At 39.7% G+C, this 20,657-nt stretch overlaps 1 protein-coding gene across 1 annotated transcript in view; it reads left to right on the forward strand.

Moving 5' to 3' along the window:
- LOC143983065 (uncharacterized) overlaps window positions 1-20,657 on the forward strand; it is a 695,051-nt gene that overhangs the window by 40,023 nt on the left and 634,371 nt on the right. Inside the window, exons 9-18 of the mRNA XM_077482312.1 lie at window positions 1,075-1,199; window positions 2,268-2,456; window positions 3,126-3,357; window positions 4,423-4,542; window positions 10,079-10,246; window positions 10,358-10,461; window positions 11,004-11,082; window positions 11,812-11,934; window positions 17,641-17,805; window positions 18,036-18,271. Coding sequence (XP_077338438.1) covers window positions 1,075-1,199; window positions 2,268-2,456; window positions 3,126-3,357; window positions 4,423-4,542; window positions 10,079-10,246; window positions 10,358-10,461; window positions 11,004-11,082; window positions 11,812-11,934; window positions 17,641-17,805; window positions 18,036-18,271 — 1,541 coding nt within the window. The remainder of the gene's footprint in view (window positions 1-1,074; window positions 1,200-2,267; window positions 2,457-3,125; window positions 3,358-4,422; window positions 4,543-10,078; window positions 10,247-10,357; window positions 10,462-11,003; window positions 11,083-11,811; window positions 11,935-17,640; window positions 17,806-18,035; window positions 18,272-20,657) is intronic.

Consider the following 20,657-nt stretch of genomic DNA (forward strand, 5'->3'; position numbering starts at 1 on the left):
AATGATTTGATTTGGTAAATTTTCTATATTTTTGGATCCTTTTTCTTATAGTAATCCAGTGTTAATGGCTGGTAATCCCAATTTTCATAGATAAGTTACCACCATGAAAGATCTCCACCCCCTATAAGGTCAATGACACTTACCAAAGCTCATGGACCCAATCAACCTATGGTGTTGGGTCAACCAGGTAAAGGTGATTATACATAAGTGATCCCTTAAAGTCTGCCCTTTGGAGAGTGACTATGGAAACATCCTTCTACTGATGTATAATAACCTTTGCCTGGTTGACCCAACACCGTAAGTTGATCGGGTTCACAAGCCTTGGTAAGTGCATTCAACTTTATAGGTGGTGGAGATCTTTCATGGTGGTGACTTATCTTTGTAAATTGAGATTACCAGTTGTTAACGTTGGATTACTGTCTCTCTAATATTGGGACTTTTCTACACTACTTTGGACTTTTTTCCTCTTCAATTATTCCACTGTTTTTATATATGATTTTGCTATATGGCTATGAGCACATTATGTTATTGTGTTTACATTTCCCTTATTTTTATATTTTGCACCTTTATTGCACATGGCACTTTTTTATACGTCACAGTTTTAACCTTGGTTATTTTTTTTTTCACTATTATATTTGAATTGTCATTAATTTTAACTTAGATACTTAGGTGTACACAAGCCATCTAATCACATTATGGAATGATATGTGTGGGTCCCTATTGGTGAAGGTCCGCGTATACCATTCTTGTCATTGTATTAGCACTGCTCTTTAGATGACCACCACACAAATCTTGCCTATATTTCTTTGAATCATTGTCAGGGGCACATCTTAAAGAAAAGGATTCTAGTTACTAAAAAGTGGGTTGATTTTCATTATATCTACCAGAGACTAACATGCAAAAGCGTAGGACGTTATCAGAATATGGGTTGAGTTGGGTATATGAATTAACCCTAGTCAACTTCATATTATTATTTTTACTACTGTATATTGTTATATTATTCATATTTTGTATATTACAAATGTTTTTTTATTTTAAAAAATATATACCGGTACATTCTTATTTATATTACAGGCATACAGTTTGCTAAAGGAAGCTTTAAAAATGTGTGCAACATTTCGTGGAAATTACCTTGATGTAAAAATCAAAGCTGATGAGTTCAATATGATGAAGATGGAAGAAAATGCCAGCTTAACAAAGTAAATGATTTATGTTAATCATATCACACTAGTTTGACAATCATGTATGAACAACATATAAAACTACACTGTGCATGTATCAACCTGCTGTCTCATTTCATGGTGATCATGAAAACCACAGATTTACACTTAATGGCATTATGAAGAAAGCTATGGTTGCTGGCAGCAAGGCCTTCTTTAATATTGATTGGACCCTGGGCAAAAAATTTCTTGCCCCCCCCCCCCACCCCCATGCAATTTCCCTCTCCCTCTGCTCTGAGACATACAATAAATAGCTAGACTTAAAATAAGTTTACTGTATCAGATCAGGCAGCAATTGCGATTGGTTGCCAGCAGTTACAGCATTTCATTACTGCTTACTGACTGGTTGTTAGAGGTTACAGCACACATTACGGCTCACTGATTAGTTGCTAGAGGTTACAGCATATCATCTCCTCACAGCAGGGGAGCATGATATACATATGAATGCAGCCTTTACATATAAATTCCCGTCAGCCGCAGCTATTTACTTAGTATTGTCGCCGTTATTTCCATATGAATGCTGGTTATTTTCATGTAAGCACAGGGTCTGCAGGTGAGTCATCTGCACACAACAATAGGGCAGAGCTGGGCAGCATTAGTACCAGCACTTCACACTGAGATATTGGGACATAGCACAGGACTAAAACTTCAAGGGACAAGGGAATTTAAACCTGCATAGTTGGCAAGTATGAGGCAGCTCTTTTGGGCCCCATAACAATGACAGGGCCCAGGGCAGCTGCCCCTTTTGCCCTGCCTTAAAGACGACCCTGGCTGGCAGTACAGCTTACATACAGAAAGGTCCTCTTGCATTATGGGAGTAAAGCTAGTTTTCCTTCTTCAGTTCTGCTCAACTGAGACATTTTAAGGAAGAGCAATGGCTAGGTACAGATCCTTATATATTATCTCTTCACATATGCCTAACTTTAAGAGACACCCCTCTTAAACAGTGTTTTTTTTCCCACATAGAGTGCTGTTGATTCCATAAAGCCCTCCATAATGTGTAGTAAAACATGAGATTCCTTAATTGAGTGCTGTTACTCTTTGCAGATCCAAGAAAGCAGCAGAAACTGTTTGTAACATTACCATGTATGAAGTGCCAATTCCAAGAGTTTATGGAAGGGACCTTTCCATGAATGATAAAAATCAGAAGGATGAAGAAGATGCAAAATGGAAAGATTCTCCCTGGCCTCTGTACAATGCAACTTGTTTCCAGAATATGAATATGTTTATGGAAAGGTGAGCGCTCTCTATAAGAAAATCAGGAAATCCCTGGTAATGGATTTTCACTATTTATTATCATTGATATTAGAATGTGAGTGTGAATATCTTAATGTAAATACCCATTCAAACCTATCTCCAGTCAAAAGCTTTTTTTCATTTTAGACAGAATGAGAAATGGATAGAACCGTTGCCGTTTTTTAATTTGTGGTTTGTGTTCCCATTGGGGTGAATTTCTCTTACTCTCCTTCAGAAAGGAAAATAGGAAATCTTTAGTCCCCTCATTTCTTTCTGCTGCCACAGGGTGAGAAAATTATGTGAAATCTCCCCAACACAGGCAACAGCAAAAACTCAACCAAAGTTTATAAAAAAATAAAATAAAATAAAATAAAAATAAATAAAAAGTTATGCCTGAAATTTGGCTTTAACGTTTGTAAAAAAAAAAAAAGAAGAAAAAAAAAAGGCCTCTTTAAAGAACTACCATGCAATACATTATGCCATCTTTTCAGTTATTGTGTCATCTCATTTAAGATGAATATATTTTGACTGGGTTATTACACCTTGTCTTGTGTTCCACTTTTCATGGCCTAATAAATGAACCTATAAACATGTAGTGTTTAATCAGTTTCATTATTGTGTATTGTAATATATGTTACTTGTACTGAAGCATTCTTTTTTTCTTACTAGATGCAATGACGTACTTGATTTGGTAGAGACCATGAAGCATTTTGAGGTATTAAAGGCTGTAACCGCAATAGGAGGTGCTGGCACTTCAAGTTTGGATGCTATGGTACAGGATATCTGGAATTCCTATTGCCTGGCCAAAGATACATTTATTAGCCAAGTTAAAGATATTTTTATCATTGACAAAAATAGTCCATTTCAGAAAGCATTTTTTGATTTAAGAACTACGATTAAGGTAAGTTTATTGCTCAGTCCCATTTGTACTACATTGTAGAAAATTGGGAACAAATTATATTACTTGTAATTGTTTTTGATAAAATCATGCATGCTCAACCCTGCTGGGCAGCTCTGTCTGCACACAGGCCTACAGTACAGTATATCCACTAGATTAGTATGATTGGGCACAGCTGCTGTAGGAAAGTGGATAGCAAGTCTCAGGTGGTGGTGAGAGCCCAATTGTCGGAAAGGTTGTGAGAGCAGCAATGTAAGTGGGGTGGTGGTGCTCTGTGAGGACTCACTATATGAAAACCAAACTGGTGTAGGCTGTGTTTTGGCCATGTTTCCTTTTATGATAGATAGATACTCTAGATCAGGAGTCTCCAAACTATATGGCCCTCCAGTTGTTCAGGAACTACAGTCCCCATCATGAAAACTGAAAAAACTTTTTATATTTCATGAAAAATTCCTTAGTATGAGTAGTCTAGGTCGAGAACTTGATGGGCTGCAGGGGGAAGAATCGAGATCCAGTACTGCAGGCAGTGCAATAACAGGCCAACCTTGCCCCTCATTTTCCTAAGTTTATAGTTTACCACTGTTGCTTCAATACTATTTAATCCACTTAATTGTGCACTATTGCCTAAGCAATAGTGTACATTTTAGAACATCTGCAGCCTTCAATGAACAGTTTTAAAAGCGGTATGCACATCACAGTAACCAATAGCAGCCAAGCAGAATTCATATTTCTTACATTAAAAAAGATGATTTCTGATTGGTTAATAATGTCTACTGTGCTTTGCAAATCCTCATTGCCTGTCAAGATGGTCTGAGATTGATGAAGAGCATGCTAAACATTGTGGTGGGGGTAATGCTGCTCAGGTATTTCAGGGAGATGTGTGGACCATTGTTCCATCGTAGACATCTGAAATGTAATCATGAGTGTGACACTCAAAAAACAACATTATGTGCATGATGTACTATGATATGGTGGATTCTAAATAGTCTTTAGAGGAAGAAAAAAGATTACTCCATTTCATGGTATGTTGGACAAAGGCATTAAGAGTGTGGAATATTTTTATTGCAGAGTCTGGAACATCAACTTGGAAATATTCTTAGAAGCAGTTTTGACCAATGTCCAACGGTTGCATCCCAGCTCAGGCTGCTGGAGGTGTTTGAAGGTGTCAGCAGAAGAGATATTGTTAAGGTAATTTGATAACTTATTATTTATAGTGATCCAAACAGGATATTTATCTTGCATTCTATGTTTGAAAGGAACAGAGTGGTGCAAGCACACACAAGCTTGTACCACTCTTATAAACGTGATAATGGAGCAGATGCTGCTCCTAATTAACAAAATGGAATGCAAACCCTTGCTATTAGGACTGATCTACTCCATGTTCTAGGCTGTGTCAGTCACTAAATAATTTTAATTCTTCTGTCCGTCCCTTCCCCCCCAGCTGAGTGTGGGATGGGAGGGAGAAGGTGGGCTCTGCAGTCTCTGCTCGTATGAGCAAAGAGAGGGTTGTGAGCTGTCTGTTGACAGCTCACATTCCGTTTGCCAGCTCTGGAGCTGACAGAGATATGTGGCAGTTTTTCATACAGAAATCTGATGCAATCTCTTTGTTATTGGTCGCAGAACCCACTTCAGTTTCTATTCCATTCTAAAATAGAAACTGGCATAGGTGACACAGATAGACCTAAAACAGGTCTGTTTAATTAATGTGACATACACTCCAGACAGTTTCCTGCACTCATTTCTGGTGCAGGAAGCTTAGCTAATTATCTGGTATATGTCCCTTACATTTCTGAGTAAGCATTCAGCAATAGCTGATTGGTTCAAAGAAGACCAGTCAGATTAAAACATCACAAATATATTTATTTCTACTTTTGCTTTTAAAGGTTTAGTGGCCTAAATTATCTATAATGAAGTATGTCTCAAATTGTGCAGGGGGCTGGATCCTATAGAAATGATCTGTGCAGGGATGTCCCATCCTCTTCCTGCTTCTGAATGTTTAATGCTCCAGAATGCAGTGTGGGAAACCCACATTCTCTGCTTGATTCCTGAAACACATAAGGGTTACGATCTGCAACTGTCAATGTTAATGTCAACGACACCTCAAACGGAGACCGTACATATAGTGTGTTTGCCTGCACTGGATTGCATGGTACCAGACGATCTAGCTGCAGTGTGTTTTTTAAAGTAGTGCATTCACTACTATTGGTGCGGTCCAGTGCTATTCAGCCCATTTAAAATGAATGGGCTCAAATTGCAATGCACCAAATGTGAATCACATAGGATGATACTGATAAAATGGGAATTATCAACCTCTCCGACTTCGACCTCCAGGACAGGCATATGCGGTTACTATCCCATGATCTATCCTTCTTACTGACCAATAGGATGAGTAATTTTGAGGTGCTCAAAGAAATCCCTCTATTTCTCAAGAAGGTATATCTAATGCCGCATACACATGACCGGACTTTCCGGCAGACTAGGTTCGACGGTCTTCCCGACGGACTTTCGGCAGACTTTCCGAACGGACGGACTTGGCCACACATGAACAGACTAAGTCTGTTCGTAAGTCCATTAGTTTTGCATGATGACGTACAGTAAATGGGACTGAACAAGCAAGTTCAATAGCCAGCAGCCAATAGCTTCCCTTGCATCGTATTTGGTCCATCGTTCCAGCACACAGACAAATGGTTTCCTGATTTTAGTCCGTCGGAATTGAGTCCATCAGATAGATTTGAAACATGTTCTATTTCTAGGTCCGTCTGTTTTTTTTTTTTTAAAAACAATTGGACTAGCCCTCACACGATAGGATTGTCCGATGGACTAATCCCTTCAGACCTAGTTTCCCGTAAAGTCCAGTCGTGTGTACGCGGCATTAGATTGATTCACTCTGATATATCAGATGTTCCTGGAGATTCTGGACCTTCCCATAATGTAAGGGAGCAGCAAGCAATAGATGACCTTGTCTCTTTGATGGAAGATGATGTAAACGATATGGAAAGTGAATGCTCTATCGGATCTCCATGGAAGAGACAGGCGAACCTCAATATCAAATCCATTAAATTGCCACAATTCAGGAATTACCGGTGGATTGCGATATTTCTTGATCTTTTCCAAGAGGATCTCTCCAAGATCAGATGGGATAGGTTTAACCAGGATAATCTCCTGCAAGAGGAACGTATAGCTCTAAAAGAGCTTAGTGAGCCCCCTAAATTGAATCATCAAGCCTAGTGATAAAGGGGGCAATGTTGTTCTCCTATCTGAGAAATATTATGAGCAAGAGATACTAAGACAATTAGGTGATCGATCAACTCATGGGTAGTTTCTGTTGTGATTGAGTTAAAAAGAGTAAACGCAGTTGATTGATAATGAATGGCTTCAGCCAAACACTAACCACGAGTGAAAGGAAAAGTTTGTGTTATCATTCATATTCTCTGAAAAATGGCCAAGAAATCATAAATTCTGCCAGGGTATGTAAACTTATGAGCACAACTGTAGTCCCTTAGGCCCCTTTCACACTGGGACAGTTTTCATGCGCCACAGCGCTAAAAATAGCGTCTGTGTTGCACCTGAAAAAAACGGCCCCTTTCACTCCAGTGTGAAAGCCGGAGGGCTTTCACACTGGAGCAGTGCGCTGGCAGGACGGTGAAAAAAGTCCTGCTAGCCGCATCTTTGGAGCGGTGAAGGAGCGGTGTATTCACCACTCCTAAACCACTCCTACCCATTGAAATCAATGGGGCAGTGTGGCCATACTGCGGTTTTAGCCCTTTTTTGGCCAATAGCGGGGGTTAAATCAGCTGGTACCATTCCAGTCAGTAGACTACCAGAAAAAATTAGGAACAATGGTCTGGCAATTACTTGACTGAGTTTTCCCTAAGTACTCTCAGGTGCAAGCCATCTGGTCCCGGTAATTTAATAAAGTTAAGTTTTCCAAGTCTATTTCTGTTAGCCATGAGGGTGCTTCCTGTGATGTGTCATGAGGATAAACATTGCAGTTTTGGTTACTGAAGCCCCCCGATTCCCTCGTGAAGACTGAGGAGAAGAATAAATTCACTACTTTCGCCATCTCCCCATCCTTTGTAACCAGACGTGCTTCCTCATTCTTTATGGGGCCAATAAGGACTGTTTATATACTTAAAGAATTTATTGGGATTTTTTTTTCGCTCTCCTCCGCTATGTGTCTTTGGTGTTCTATCTTAGCTGCCCTAATTGCACCCTTACATTTCTTGTTGCATTTTTGTAAAGTCTGAATGCTGATAATGATTCCTCAGCCTTGTATTTTTTGAAGGCCTTCTCCTTTGCTTTTACATGCATTTTTATATTAGAGTTAAGCCATCCAGGAAGCCAATTGACCTGTGATCGCTGTTTCCTAAATTGCCCCCCCCCCCCGTATTTCCACATCCGTGATCAGGTCTGTATTGGTAATCAGTAGATCTCGTAAAGCTTTGTTTCTAGTTGGTGCTTCTACCATCTGACCCATGAAATTGTCCTACAAGACATTTAGGGACTGGCGAGCCTTAGACGAATGCGTGGTGCCCTCCGCCCAGTCTGTCTGGATAATTAACTGCTTCCTGACCAGTGCACGCCGATTTACGTTGGCATAATGGCACTGGTGGGCAAAAGGGCATACAGCTATGTCCCCTTTAAGAATCTGCTCTGTGGGGCGCGCGAGCAGCGTTGACCGTGAATGCAGGTCCCACGGACTTGATGTCCGTCAAGTGCCTGCGATTGTGTCAGATGTAGATGGGGAGATGCATTTGTAAACAAAGCATTTCCCTGTTCTGCCTAGTGACAGGACAAAGATCACTGCTCTCTGTCATCGAGAGCAGTGATCGCTGTAATGTGTGTTGTAGCCCCTCCCCCTACAGTTAGAATCACTCCCTAGGACACATTTAATCCCTTCATCGCCCCCTAGTGGTTAACCCCTTCACTGCCAGTGCCATTTACACAGTAATCAATGCAGTAATCAATGCATTTTTATAGCACTGATCGCTGTATAGATGACAATGGTCCCAAAATAGTGTCAAAAGTGTCCGATCTGTCTGCCATAATGTTGCAGTCCCGATAAAAATTGCAGATCGCTGCCATTACTAAAAAAAAAAATTTGTAATAAAATGCCATAAAGCTTTCCTCTATATTGTAGACGCTATAAATTTGCACAAACAAATCAATATACACTTATTGCGATTTTTTATATATATATATATATATATATATATATATATATATATATATATATATATATATATATATATATATACATATATATATATATATATATATATATTTTTTTTTTACCAAAAATATGTAGAAGAATACATATCAGCCTATACTGAGGAAAAAAAATAGTTTATTTTATATATTTGTGGGGGATATTTATTATAGCAAAAAGTAAAAAATAATGTGTTTTTTTTTCAAAATGTTCACTCTTTTTTTGTTTATAGTGCAAAAATTAAAAACTGCAGAGGTGATCAAATACCACCAAAAGAAAGCTCTGTTTGTGGGAAAAAAGGACGTAAATTTTGTTTGGGTACAATGCCGCACAACGTGCAATTGTCAGTTAAAGCGATGCAGTGTCGAATCACAAAAATTGCTCTGGTCAGGAAGGGGGTAAAATTTTCCATTGCTGAAGTGGTTAAAATCCCCCATTATGATAACACTTCCCATCTTTGCTGCTAATCCAAATTGTGATAGGAGATCTGTCTCCTCTTCCTCTCTCGAGTTAGGGGGCCTTTAGCATACTCCCAGTATTCTTTTCCCCTCAGCTTCATCCCTTTGAAGCTCTACCCATAACGATTCCACCTCCTCCCTAGCTCCCTTATTGATGTCATCTCTGTCATTCACTTGTACATTATTCCTGATATATAGGCATACCCCTCCCCCTTTTTACCCTCTCTATCCCTGTGATAAAGGGAATACCCTTCAATGTTTGCCAGCCAATCATGAGAGCTGTTGAACCAGGTCTCTGAAATACCCACAAAATCGAAATCCTCTTTGTACAACAGTAAATGTTATATTAACAACACACTGAAACTGCTTGCAAAATGCAGTGCTATTGTCTGAATTGGAATGCATGGGTGTGTACACCCATGTGATCAGATTCTGGTGTGGCAAAAAAAAAAAAAAAGGGTCCTGCAAATGTGGTAGGATTTGAGCCATACAAAATGAATGTCTCAAATTGCACCGTACAGACACGCGGTACAATCCTTGTGTGAATAATTATCTCTAAAATGTAGGTACTGTACCCCTTGTAGTGGTTAAGTTTGCCCAGATTGTCTATAGAGAAATGCCACTTTGACTATAGGACTAGTTTCAAGGCCATCATACACTGTCTCAGATTTGATGTGGTCTGAATGGAAGATGTGCTACTTCAAGGATCTCATCAGCCCATTTGTGTAGCTTTTAAATGAATGTTTCTCCCTGCTGTTTTGAATGAAACTGGTGATTAGCGTCAGCTTGACAAATCTACTGTAGAATGATCTGCTTACATCTGGGATGTTTGGTGCAGACCAGTATAGGATTTGCTTTCTAGTGGCCAATGCTCTCTCTTTCTGCAGCTTTATAATATTTATTTAAATTTAAATTTATAATTTATTACATTTCTACTGAGTGAACATTAAATTAATTTGTTAATTAATTTAGTTTTTTTTCTATTTCAAAATAATTATTGAATAATTGGAAAATACGTTTTTGCTAGCATTGACATGTTTTTCTGTATATTTTTTAGGACCACCTGAAGGATAAGGATCTCCAATTGTATACCATGTTTGTGGAAGAACTTAATCAAGTAAAGACTATGTATCTAGAAATGGCACATAATCCACCATTGCATATTAATTTGACTCCTACAATCAGCAATATTTTATGGATAAAGGGACTTCGAGCAAGGATTTCTGTAAGTTTCATTTTTTTTTTTAAATATAATGCTGTCAAAGTGATTGTCACTGACAGCCATTAATATGAAATGTACACCTAAGTGAATTCATAATTGTATCTTTCTTTCTAGGGTCCTATGGTAAATCTGAAGAGAGTATCACCTATCACTCTTGAAGGAGACATGGGCTGGGAACTGAGACAAATCTATACTGAGATATCAGAAGAGCTGGAAAGGTGCACAAACTGTTATTAGACAGCATGTTACTCAGATGTTATTTTAGAGTATCCATGTCTCAGTATATGTTGGTTGTCACAGAAAAATGAATGAACAGCCTGGAATTTATGATACACAGAAAGGTGCTCTAGACCTTTTGACCTAGCTTAGGGGAAATAATAGGCATTGGATAAAGGTGTGTGACTTGTACACTCATTTAATCTTCCAAGAAACCAGTGATGTTTATTTGACTTAAAGCCATGAAATTGTCTTCGGTCAGATGATTTATTGCATTTTCTAACATCCCAGCATATACATACAATCTACCGTTCTTCCTGAGCTTAATGTAGAAATGTGGGCTTATGCAACTGAGCATGTCTATGGGGGTCTTGGTGAAAAAAGGTTGACTCATTTCCTATATGCCATCTAATGAAGTTGTGCAGATTGGAAGATTCATGTATCTGTAAATTATTAATTCAGTACTGTTTCTTAAAATAATGATCTTCTTATACAATGTATCTAAACTGTGTAATTTACTATGTTTTTCAAATGGACATAACAGGTTTGAGACTAGTATGGTGACATCATGGGTTTCAGCTGTGAACAAAGAAATCAGCGATTCCCTAAAGCTTCCTTTGCTTGTAAGTTCATTCTTTAACATACAGTTTTCACTTGATTGGTTTTTCATATTTTGCCCAGTGGAAATGAAGTAAAGTGATTTTACATATCTTAGTGATGTATCTGATTTTAGCGTGGCTTTCAATGGTTGGACACCTATTATGTCATGCTTTATTTTCTTGAAAAAAATGTAACCGATGCTTTCAAATATCTGTGCAAGAAAAGTGAATGCCCTTCTGCCTACTACTGAGCCACATACGCTAGCTGGTCAAGCTGGGGAGAGGATCACATTGGGATCTGGAGCTTTTCTGATGCTAGAGAGGACAGGACACCCTTGGAGGAAAATGGATGGTGTATCATACTGGATGGTGGATCATACTAAAATATATCCAAAGCCCAAGCTTTTGTTCTAGTTCTAGATAGAGTAGGGAATGGCTATAACACCTGTCAGGCTTTTTTTTTTGCCCTCTGTCATGTTGGTGAGAATGTTTAATTAAATTTGTATTTCTATAGCGCTTTTATACCCTGGGGACTCAAAGTGCTTAGGAGAATCACTTTTTATTTCCTGTCCCGTGGAAGTAATAAAAACGTCATCCCTCAGACAGTTGTGCGGAGCAATCCCAGCTGAACAAGTGGATGTCCATGGGGCGGATCATCACGGATCCATCTTGTGTGAAAGAAGTCTTATGCCGCATGTGTTTATTTTTGTTTATATTACTTTTTATGTTTTATCTTCTTTTGCTGTATTTTAGAAGACTGCGTCAATGCATGATTCTGGAGTATATCTATGCACAATAGAGATTAATCTGAACATAGATCTGCTGGTATATCTACGAGAAGCAGAATACTTCTCAAAACCACCTTTCACAATGAAGGTAAAAGTGTTAATTATTAAGGAGAATGTATACAGAAGTGCTTAGATGTATTTCCCCTTCAAACTATAATATTACACAGACATCGGCCCCTTGTTACAGCTTTCTAGTTTTATCTACAGTAAGAGTAGTCCTTTCAAATATTCCTACCCGCTGGTTATAAATCTGGTATTTAGTCATATAAGCGATGTTGATAAAATGCCCTTTTCACTAGGCTGTTAAGCGCAAGCTGAAATTAATACATTAAAACTCATTTAGTAACTCATCCCAGTGACTAATTCCTTATGAAACAGATCAGTCTGAATTTACAGTGGGATAAACAACACAACAAGGTAGGAAGTCAGTGCTATGCTCAATTATAGCTAACTCATAAACAGAGAAAGGAACTACCAATGGGTCAAATTACGGTGAGGTGGTCCCATCCCTATTAAACTTTACAAAGAAAAATTCCCCCTAAATGGGTGGGTTTTTGAATGACCATCAACACCAGACAGAAGTTCACAGAAATATACAAAATTTTTATTAATAGTTACAAAAATTACATAGTACCACCAGAGGGGCATCTAAACTAAAACATGTCCCCATGGTGTATTAACAAATGGACAATCGCATAAACAGAACAGAAATTTAATTAATTAATAATTAAGATACTCTTCCTATATCACCCACACCCGACGCGTTTCCAGTTGCTGCTATCTCAGAACTTTCATCAGGGGTGAAATTATATATTGATACAATGATCTAATGAGATGTATACTCGAAGATCAGGGTACGTATCGCTTCAGAATATGGATATGTCTGCAGGCTGGTTTAAATAGAAGTAAAGTGTCATGCAGATGCATAGCATCCTGCATGTTCCTTCCAGATGCGTTTTATTAACTACCCAACGGGGAGGGGGGGGGGTTTATTTAGTCCTTAAACGGGAAAAATTATAGCTGTCCGGGTGTTTCAAGTCCGCTTGTACAGTGGTGTGAAAAAGTGTTTGCCCCCTTCCTCATTTCCTGTTCCTTTGCATGTTTGTCACACTTAAGTGTTTCGGAACATCAAACCAATTTAAACAATAGTCAAGGACAACACAAGTAAACACAAAATGCAATTTGTAAATGAAGGTGTTTATTATTAAAGGTGAAAAAAAATCCAAACCATCATGGCCCTGTGTGAAAAAGTGATTGCCCCCCTTGTTAAAACATACTATAACTGTGGTTGTCCACACCTGAGTTCAATTTCTCTAGCCACACCCAGGCCTGATTATTGCCACACCTGTTCACAATCAAGGCATCACTTAAATAGGAGCTGCTTGACACAGTAAGGTCCACCAGAAGATCCTTAAAAGCTACACATCATGCCGAGACCCAAAGAAATTCAGGAACAATTGAGAAAGAAAGTAATTGAGATCTATCAGTCTGGAAAGGGTTATAAAGCCATTTCCAAAGCTTTGGGAATCCAGCGAACCACAGTGAGAGCCATTATCCACAAATGGCGAAGACATGGAACAGTGGTGAACCTTCCCAGGAGTGGCCGGCCGCCCAAAATTACCCCAAGAGCGCAGCGACGACTCATCCAAGAGGTCACAAAAGACCCCACAACAACGTCCAAGGAACTGCAGGCCTCACTTGCCTCAGTTAAGGTCAGCGTTCATGCCTCCACCATCAGGAAAAGACTGGGCAAAAATGGCCTGCATGGCAGAGTTCCAAGGAGAAAACCACTGCTGAGCAAAAAGAACATCAAAGCTCGTCTCAATTTCTCCACAACACATCTTGATGATCCCCAAGACTTTTGGGACAACATTCTGTGGACCGATGAGACAAAAGTGGAACTCTTTGGAAGGTGTGTGTCCAAGTATATCTGGCGTAGAAGGAACACTGCATTTCATAAAAAGAACATTATACCAACAGTAAAATATGGTGGTGGTAGTGTGATGGTCTGGGGCTGTTTTGCTGCTTCAGGACCTGGAAGACTTGCCGTGATAAAAGGAACTATGAATTCTGCTGTCTACCAAGAGATCCTGAAGGAGAATGTCCGACCATCTGTTCGTGTACTCAAGCTGAAACGAACTTGGGTTCTGTAGCAGGACAATGATCCTAAACACACCAGCAAGTCCACCACCGAATGGCTGAAGAAAAACAAAATGAAGACTTTGGAGTGGCCTAGCCAAAGTCCTGACCTGAATCCTATTGAGATGTTGTGGTATGACCTTAAAAAGGCCGTTCATGCTCGAAAACCCTCTAATGTAACTGAATTAGGACAATTCTGCAAAGATGAGTGGGCCAAAATTCCTCCAGGACGCTGTAAAAGCCTCATTGCAAGTTATCGCAAACGCTTGGTTGCAGTTGTTGCTGCTAAGGGTGGCCCAACCAGTTATTAGGTTTAGGGGGCAATCACTTTTTCACACAGGGCCATGATGGTTTGGATTTTTTTTCACCTTTAATAATAAACACCTTCATTTACAAATTGCATTTTGTGTTTACTTGTGTTGTCCTTGACTATTGTTTAAATTGGTTTGATGTTCCGAAACACTTAAGTGTGACAAACATGCAAAGGAACAGGAAATGAGGAAGGGGGCAAACACTTTTTCACACCACTGTATATGCGTATAAGGCTAAATTGGCACATGTGTGACTTGCACCCAGAGTTGCCTTGTCCCATCCCCGAGAAATGAACACAGACGAGGAACTGGAAGGTAAAGTCCAATCACCTATTTCACGCAGCAGGACATTCCTCTGTGTGGGGCGTGCGGGTGACACTTACAATTATAGCTAGCCCATAGAGCTCTGTAAATCCATTCTCATGTGTGAACAGTTTCTTACATCTTTATGGAACTCTATTGGTGAAATATCTGAACTTAAAGTATTTGTAAAGGCAGAAGGTTTTTTATTTTAATGCTTTCTATGTGCAGCAGCCCCCCTCGGCCCCTCTAATACTTACCTGAGCCCCCTCTAGATCCAGTGATGTTGTAGGAATGTCTCGGCCACCCGGGACTCCCCTCCTCATTGGCTGAGACAGCAGTGCTGTGCCATTGGCTCCTGCTACTGTCAATCAAAGTCAGTTAGCCAATGAGAAGAGAAAGGGGTGGGCCGGGTCACAGCTCTGTGTCTGAATGGATACATGGAGCTGTTCGGGTGCCCCCATAGCAAGCTGCTTGCTGTGGGGCACTCAACAGGAGGGAGGGGCCAGGAGCACCAATAAGGGACATGAGAAGAGGAGGATCCAGGCTGCCCTGTGCAAAACCACTGCACAGAGCAGGTAAGTATAACATGTTTGTTATCCCCCCCCCCCCAAAAAAAAAATTAGACTTTACAATCACTTTCAATTCTCTAATCTTCACTCCTACATTGGCTATTCTGAGGGGTTCTCTCTTCCCTAATCTCCCTGTTTGTTTTTTTTAAACTAGTTTTATATCATGAACAATGCAACAGGAGGAGCTGGAACAAACATAGTAAGCGGTAAAACACCATACCCCTGGTGAACACACACCTAACAGAGTCATCAGTTATGTCAGAGAGGAGGGGTCTCACTGTAGGAGTATTCAGGATGTGTAGGAAACCAGGGGCTAGAGGCTGACTCAGCCAACTTTGTACCATTTATAACTAAATATCATCTATCTATCTATCTATCTATCTATCTATCTATACAGTATCTCACAAAAGTGAGTACACCCCTCACAAGTTTGTAAATATTTTATTATCTTTTCATGTGACAACACTGAAGAAATTACACTTTGCTACAATGTAAAGTAGTGAGTGTACAGCTTGTATAACAGTGTACATTTGCTGTCCCCTCAAAATAACTCAACACACAGCCATTAATGTCTAAACCAGTGGTAACAAAAGGGAGTACACCCCTAAGTGAAAATGTCCAAATTGGGCCCAAAGTGTCAATATTTTGTGAGCCATCATTATTTTCCAGCACTGCCTTAACCCTCTTGGGCATGGAGTTCACCAGAGCTTCACAGGTTGCAACCAGAGACAGCTTTCACTCTTCCATGAGACCTTTGCGCTCCTCCACCTTCTGTTTGAGGATGCCCCACAGATGCTCAATAAGGTTTAGGTCTGGAGATATGCTTGGCCAGTCCATAACCTTTACCCACAGCTTCTTTAGCAAGGCAGTGGTTGTCTTGGAGGTATGTTTGGGGTCATTATCATGTTGGAATACTGCCCTGCGGCCCAGTCTTTGAAGGGAGGAGATCATGCTCTGCTTCAGTATGTCACAGTACATGTTGGCATTCATGGTTCCCTCAATGCACTGTAGCTCCCCAGTGCTGGCAGCACTCATGACACTTCCACCACCATGCTTGACTGTGGACAAGACACACTTGTCTTTGCACTCCTCACCTGGTTGCTGCCACACACGCTTGACACCATCTGAACCAAATAAATTTATCTCGGTGTCATCAGACCACAGGACATGGTTCCAGTAATCCATGTCCTTAGTATGCTTGTCTTCAGCAAACTGTTTGCAGACTTTTTTGTGCATCATCTTTAGAAGTAGCTTCCTTCTGGGATGACAGCCATGCAGACCAATTTGATGCAGTGTGCGGCATATGATCTCAGCACTGACAGGCTGACCCCCCACTTCTTCAACCTCTGCAGCAATGCTGGCAGCGCTCATACGTCTATTTCCCAAAGACAACCTCTAGGTATGACACTGAGCATGTGAACTCAGCTGTAGCTCAGGTTTCAGGGTCTTGGCAATATTTTTATAGCCTAGGCCAGCTTTATGTAGAGCAACAATTCTTTTTTTCAGATCCTCAGAGTTCTTTGCCATAAGGTGCCATGTTGAACTTCCAGTGACCAGTATGAGAGAGTGAGAGCGATAACACCAAATTTAACACACCTCCTCCCCATTCACACCTGAGACCTTGTAACAAAAATGAGTCACATGACACCCAGGAGGGAAAATTGGGCCCAATTTGGACATTTTCGATTTGGGGTGTACTCACTTTTGTTGCCAGTGGTTTAAATATTAATGGCTGTGTGTTGAGTTATTTTGAGGGGACAGAAAATTGACACTGTTATACAAGCTGTACACTCACTACTTTACAGCAAAGTGTAATTTCTTCAGTGTTGTTACATGAAACGATATAATAAAATTTTTACAAAAATGTGAGGGGTGTACTCACTTTTGTGAAATATATATACTTATACAGTATATATGGTACACATTTTTCTGCATTCTAGATTAAAACAATTGCAGGCAATCCCCGAGCTACAAATATCCGACTCACAAACAACTGATACTTACAAATGGAGGGAGACAACAGGAAGTGCGGAAATCTACCCCTAGGAAGGGAAATCCACTCAAATAAGCGCTATCGTGGGAAAAAAGGTGTCTCAACTGAAGCTTTATCACCAATCCTTGTTTCCACAACAACCCAAAATTTCCAAATCCAATTGTCACAGTAACAGAAAGTGAGGTGAAATCTTCTGAACAGGGGCCCAGACAGCAAAACAAACGTTACAGGGACGTTAACCCTTCCCTATGCTATCCAAGAAACATAACAATATTTTCTTTTGCTGGTTTACACTTAATAAATTTACCTGTTTCAACTTACATACAGACTCAACTTAAGAACAAACCTACATAACCTATCTTGTTTGTAACATGGGAACTGCCTGTATTACTGAAATGTAACTTTAAACTGCTGTTTAGGATTATTTTATTTTGTCAAACAGCTAGCTTATACATAAACAGAATTATGTAATTTTATAGCTCCCTGAACAAGTTGGATCTCTTGTAAGCAACATGGAAACAAACAGGCTGAAAATGCTGTCTACCCGTCTGGAAACAGTAGTCTCAAAGTATAATGAAGTTATGAAGTCAATCTCATCCCAGCAGATGGCGCTATTTGAAAAAAAACTGTTAAAGATCTCAGAGGTACTTCTATTTACTTTTTATTTTTTTTTATGTTATAAAAATGTTTGGCGAGACAGGCTTTGACATGTAGTTTCCCAGAATCTAACTTTTAACTAGCATACTCCTTTCTATGCGTTGAAGTAAATAATCATTGGTTGAACACTAAGCTATTTATGAGCTATTTTACTCCTAAATTTATTTTCCCATTTCATAAGTAGATCAATTTCACAGTGGTTGCTTTCTTTCTGCAGATTCTGAGAGATGGAATGAGCTTGTTCACTTGGAGCATGGATGAGAGCACTGATTATATTGAATTTTCTACTTCCTACATCTGCACTGATCTCTATAACAGCTTCAGCATTGTTACAAATAATTACAAGCTCATTAGTGGGCTCACAGCATCATGGTGCACAGCAAACCTTGACATTTTCACCTGTCGAGATTCCAGCAGGAGCTACTCCACTACTGAATTAATGATGAAACAGAAGTATGCCCCCTTAGATAGTATTCACAAGCACTGTTATGTGATTATTTTTATTCTCTGTTACCACATTGTTCTGTTGGGTTTTTCTCTAGTTTGTAAGGACATGATCAGTAGATCAGAGCAACAGATGTAGTGTATAAACTGAAAAAAAAAAAAAAAGATTTCAGTGATGAAGATAGAAAAAAAAAAGAACTGTATAATGATATATATACTGCATTGTGTCTAGTGCTTGTTGACACATGCATTGCATAATTGAGTTGACATGCATATTCTTTTTTTTTCTTCACTTTTTTATATTTAATAGAGTTAACCAGTAGCAGTGACCAGTATATGTATAATTTGTTAAAACATTTGTTTGAAACACATAACAAGATAATTTAAGCAGTCTCGAAAAACCCATCATTGAGTCAGAAGTAAAGCAAAGTAAATAAGTAAATCTATAGGCAAGCAGCTAAAATGATTAAATATATTTTTCTATATATACACTGAGCAAAATTATAAATGCAACACTTTTGTGTTTGCCCCTATTCATCATGAGCTGAACTCAAAGATCTATGACTTTTTCAATGTACGCAAAAGGCCTATTTCTCTCAAATACTGTTAACAAATCTGTCTAAATCTGTGTTAGTGAGCACTTCTCCTTTGCTAAGATAATCCATCCACCTCACAGGTGTGGCATATCAAGATGCTGATTAGACAGCATGATTATCTCACAGGTGAGCCTTAGGCTGGCCACAATAAAAGGCCACTCTAAAATGTGCAGTTTTACTGTATTGGGTGGTTGGGGGGTTTGAAAACCAGTCAGTATCTGGTGTGACCCCCATTTGCCTCATGTAGTACAGCACATCTCCTTCACATAGAGTTGATCAGGTTGTTGATTGTGGCCTGTGAATGTCGGTCCAATCCTCTTCAATGGCTGTGCAAAGTTGCTGGATATTGGCAGGAACTGAAACACGCTGTCGAATACGCCGATCCAGAGCATCCCAAACATGCTCAATGGGTGACATGTCCGGTGAGTATGTTGGCCATGCAAGAACTGGGATGTATTCAGCTTCCAGGAATTGTGTACAGATCCTTGCAACATGGGGCTGTGCATTATCATGCTGCAACATGAGGTGATGGTCGTGGATAAATGGCACAACAGTGGGCCTCAGGCTCTCATCACGGTATCTCTGTGCATTCAAAATGCCATCAATAAAATGCACCTGTGTTCATTGTTCATAGTATACACCTGCCCATACCATAACCCCACCTCCACCATGGGTCACTCGATCCACAACCTTGACATCAGCAAACAGCTCACTCACACAATGCCATACACGCTGTCTGCCATCTGCCATCTGCCCTGTTACGACGATGAACTACAGTCAAGTTGAGACCCCAATGAGGACGACGAGCATGTAGATGAGCTTTCCTGAGATGGTTTCTGACAGTTTGTACAGAAATTCTTTGGTTATGCAAACCGATTGTTGCAGCAGCTGTCCAGGTGGCTTGTCTCAGACGATCTTGGAGGTGAAGATGCTGGATGTGGAGGTCCTGGTGTGGTTACACGTGGTCTGTGGTTGTGAGGCCAGTTGGATGTACTGCCAAATTATGGTAGAGAAATGAACATTCAATTCAAGGGCAACAGCTCTGGTGGACATTCCTGCAGTCAGCATGCCAATGGCACGCTCCCTCAAAACGTGCGACATATGTGGCATCATGCTCTGTGATAAAACTTCCCATTTTAGAGTGGTCTTTTATTGTGGCCAGCCTGAGGCACACCTGTGCAATGATCATGCTGTCTAATCAGCATCTGGATATGCCACACCTGTGAGTGGATGGTTTATTTTGGCAAAGGAGAAGTGCTCACTAACACAGATTTGGACAGATTTGTGAACAATATTTGAGAGAAATAGGCCTTTTGCGTACATAGAAAAAGTCATAGATCTTTGAGTTCAGCTCAAGATGAATAGGGGCAAACACAAAAGTGTTGCGTTTATAATTTTGCTCAGTGAATATATATGTAATATAAAAGAAAAAGTCCAGAGGATCACTGCACTTAAAATGTCTTTATTGAATGAAAGTTCAAACAAACATTACATGATGTGCAAGTTCATTACATTTCGGGCTCACAAGCTTGCACCCTTCTTCTTAGGTGCAATAGTATCAAGAAAATGAATCCAATATACCTCTCGCTTTTTTAAAAATAAATTCTCAGTTGCTAACCCTCCTATTCTTATTATTCCCTCCAGCACCATGAATTTTAATTGGGAAATCAAATGTCCTTTCGCCAAAAAAAGTCTCGCTAAAAGCAACTGTACCAATTTTTCACTGATTGAATATTTGTACCTTGCTATCCAATCTTTAACCTTCTGAACAGTATCTCCTATGTAAAGTAACCCATATG

The sequence above is a fragment of the Lithobates pipiens genome, unplaced genomic scaffold (genome assembly GCF_037356315.1).
Source record: "Lithobates pipiens isolate NorthernLeopardFrog02 unplaced genomic scaffold, aLitPip1_a1.2 Scaffold_16, whole genome shotgun sequence".
In the NCBI taxonomy this organism is placed as follows: Eukaryota; Metazoa; Chordata; class Amphibia; order Anura; family Ranidae; genus Lithobates; species Lithobates pipiens.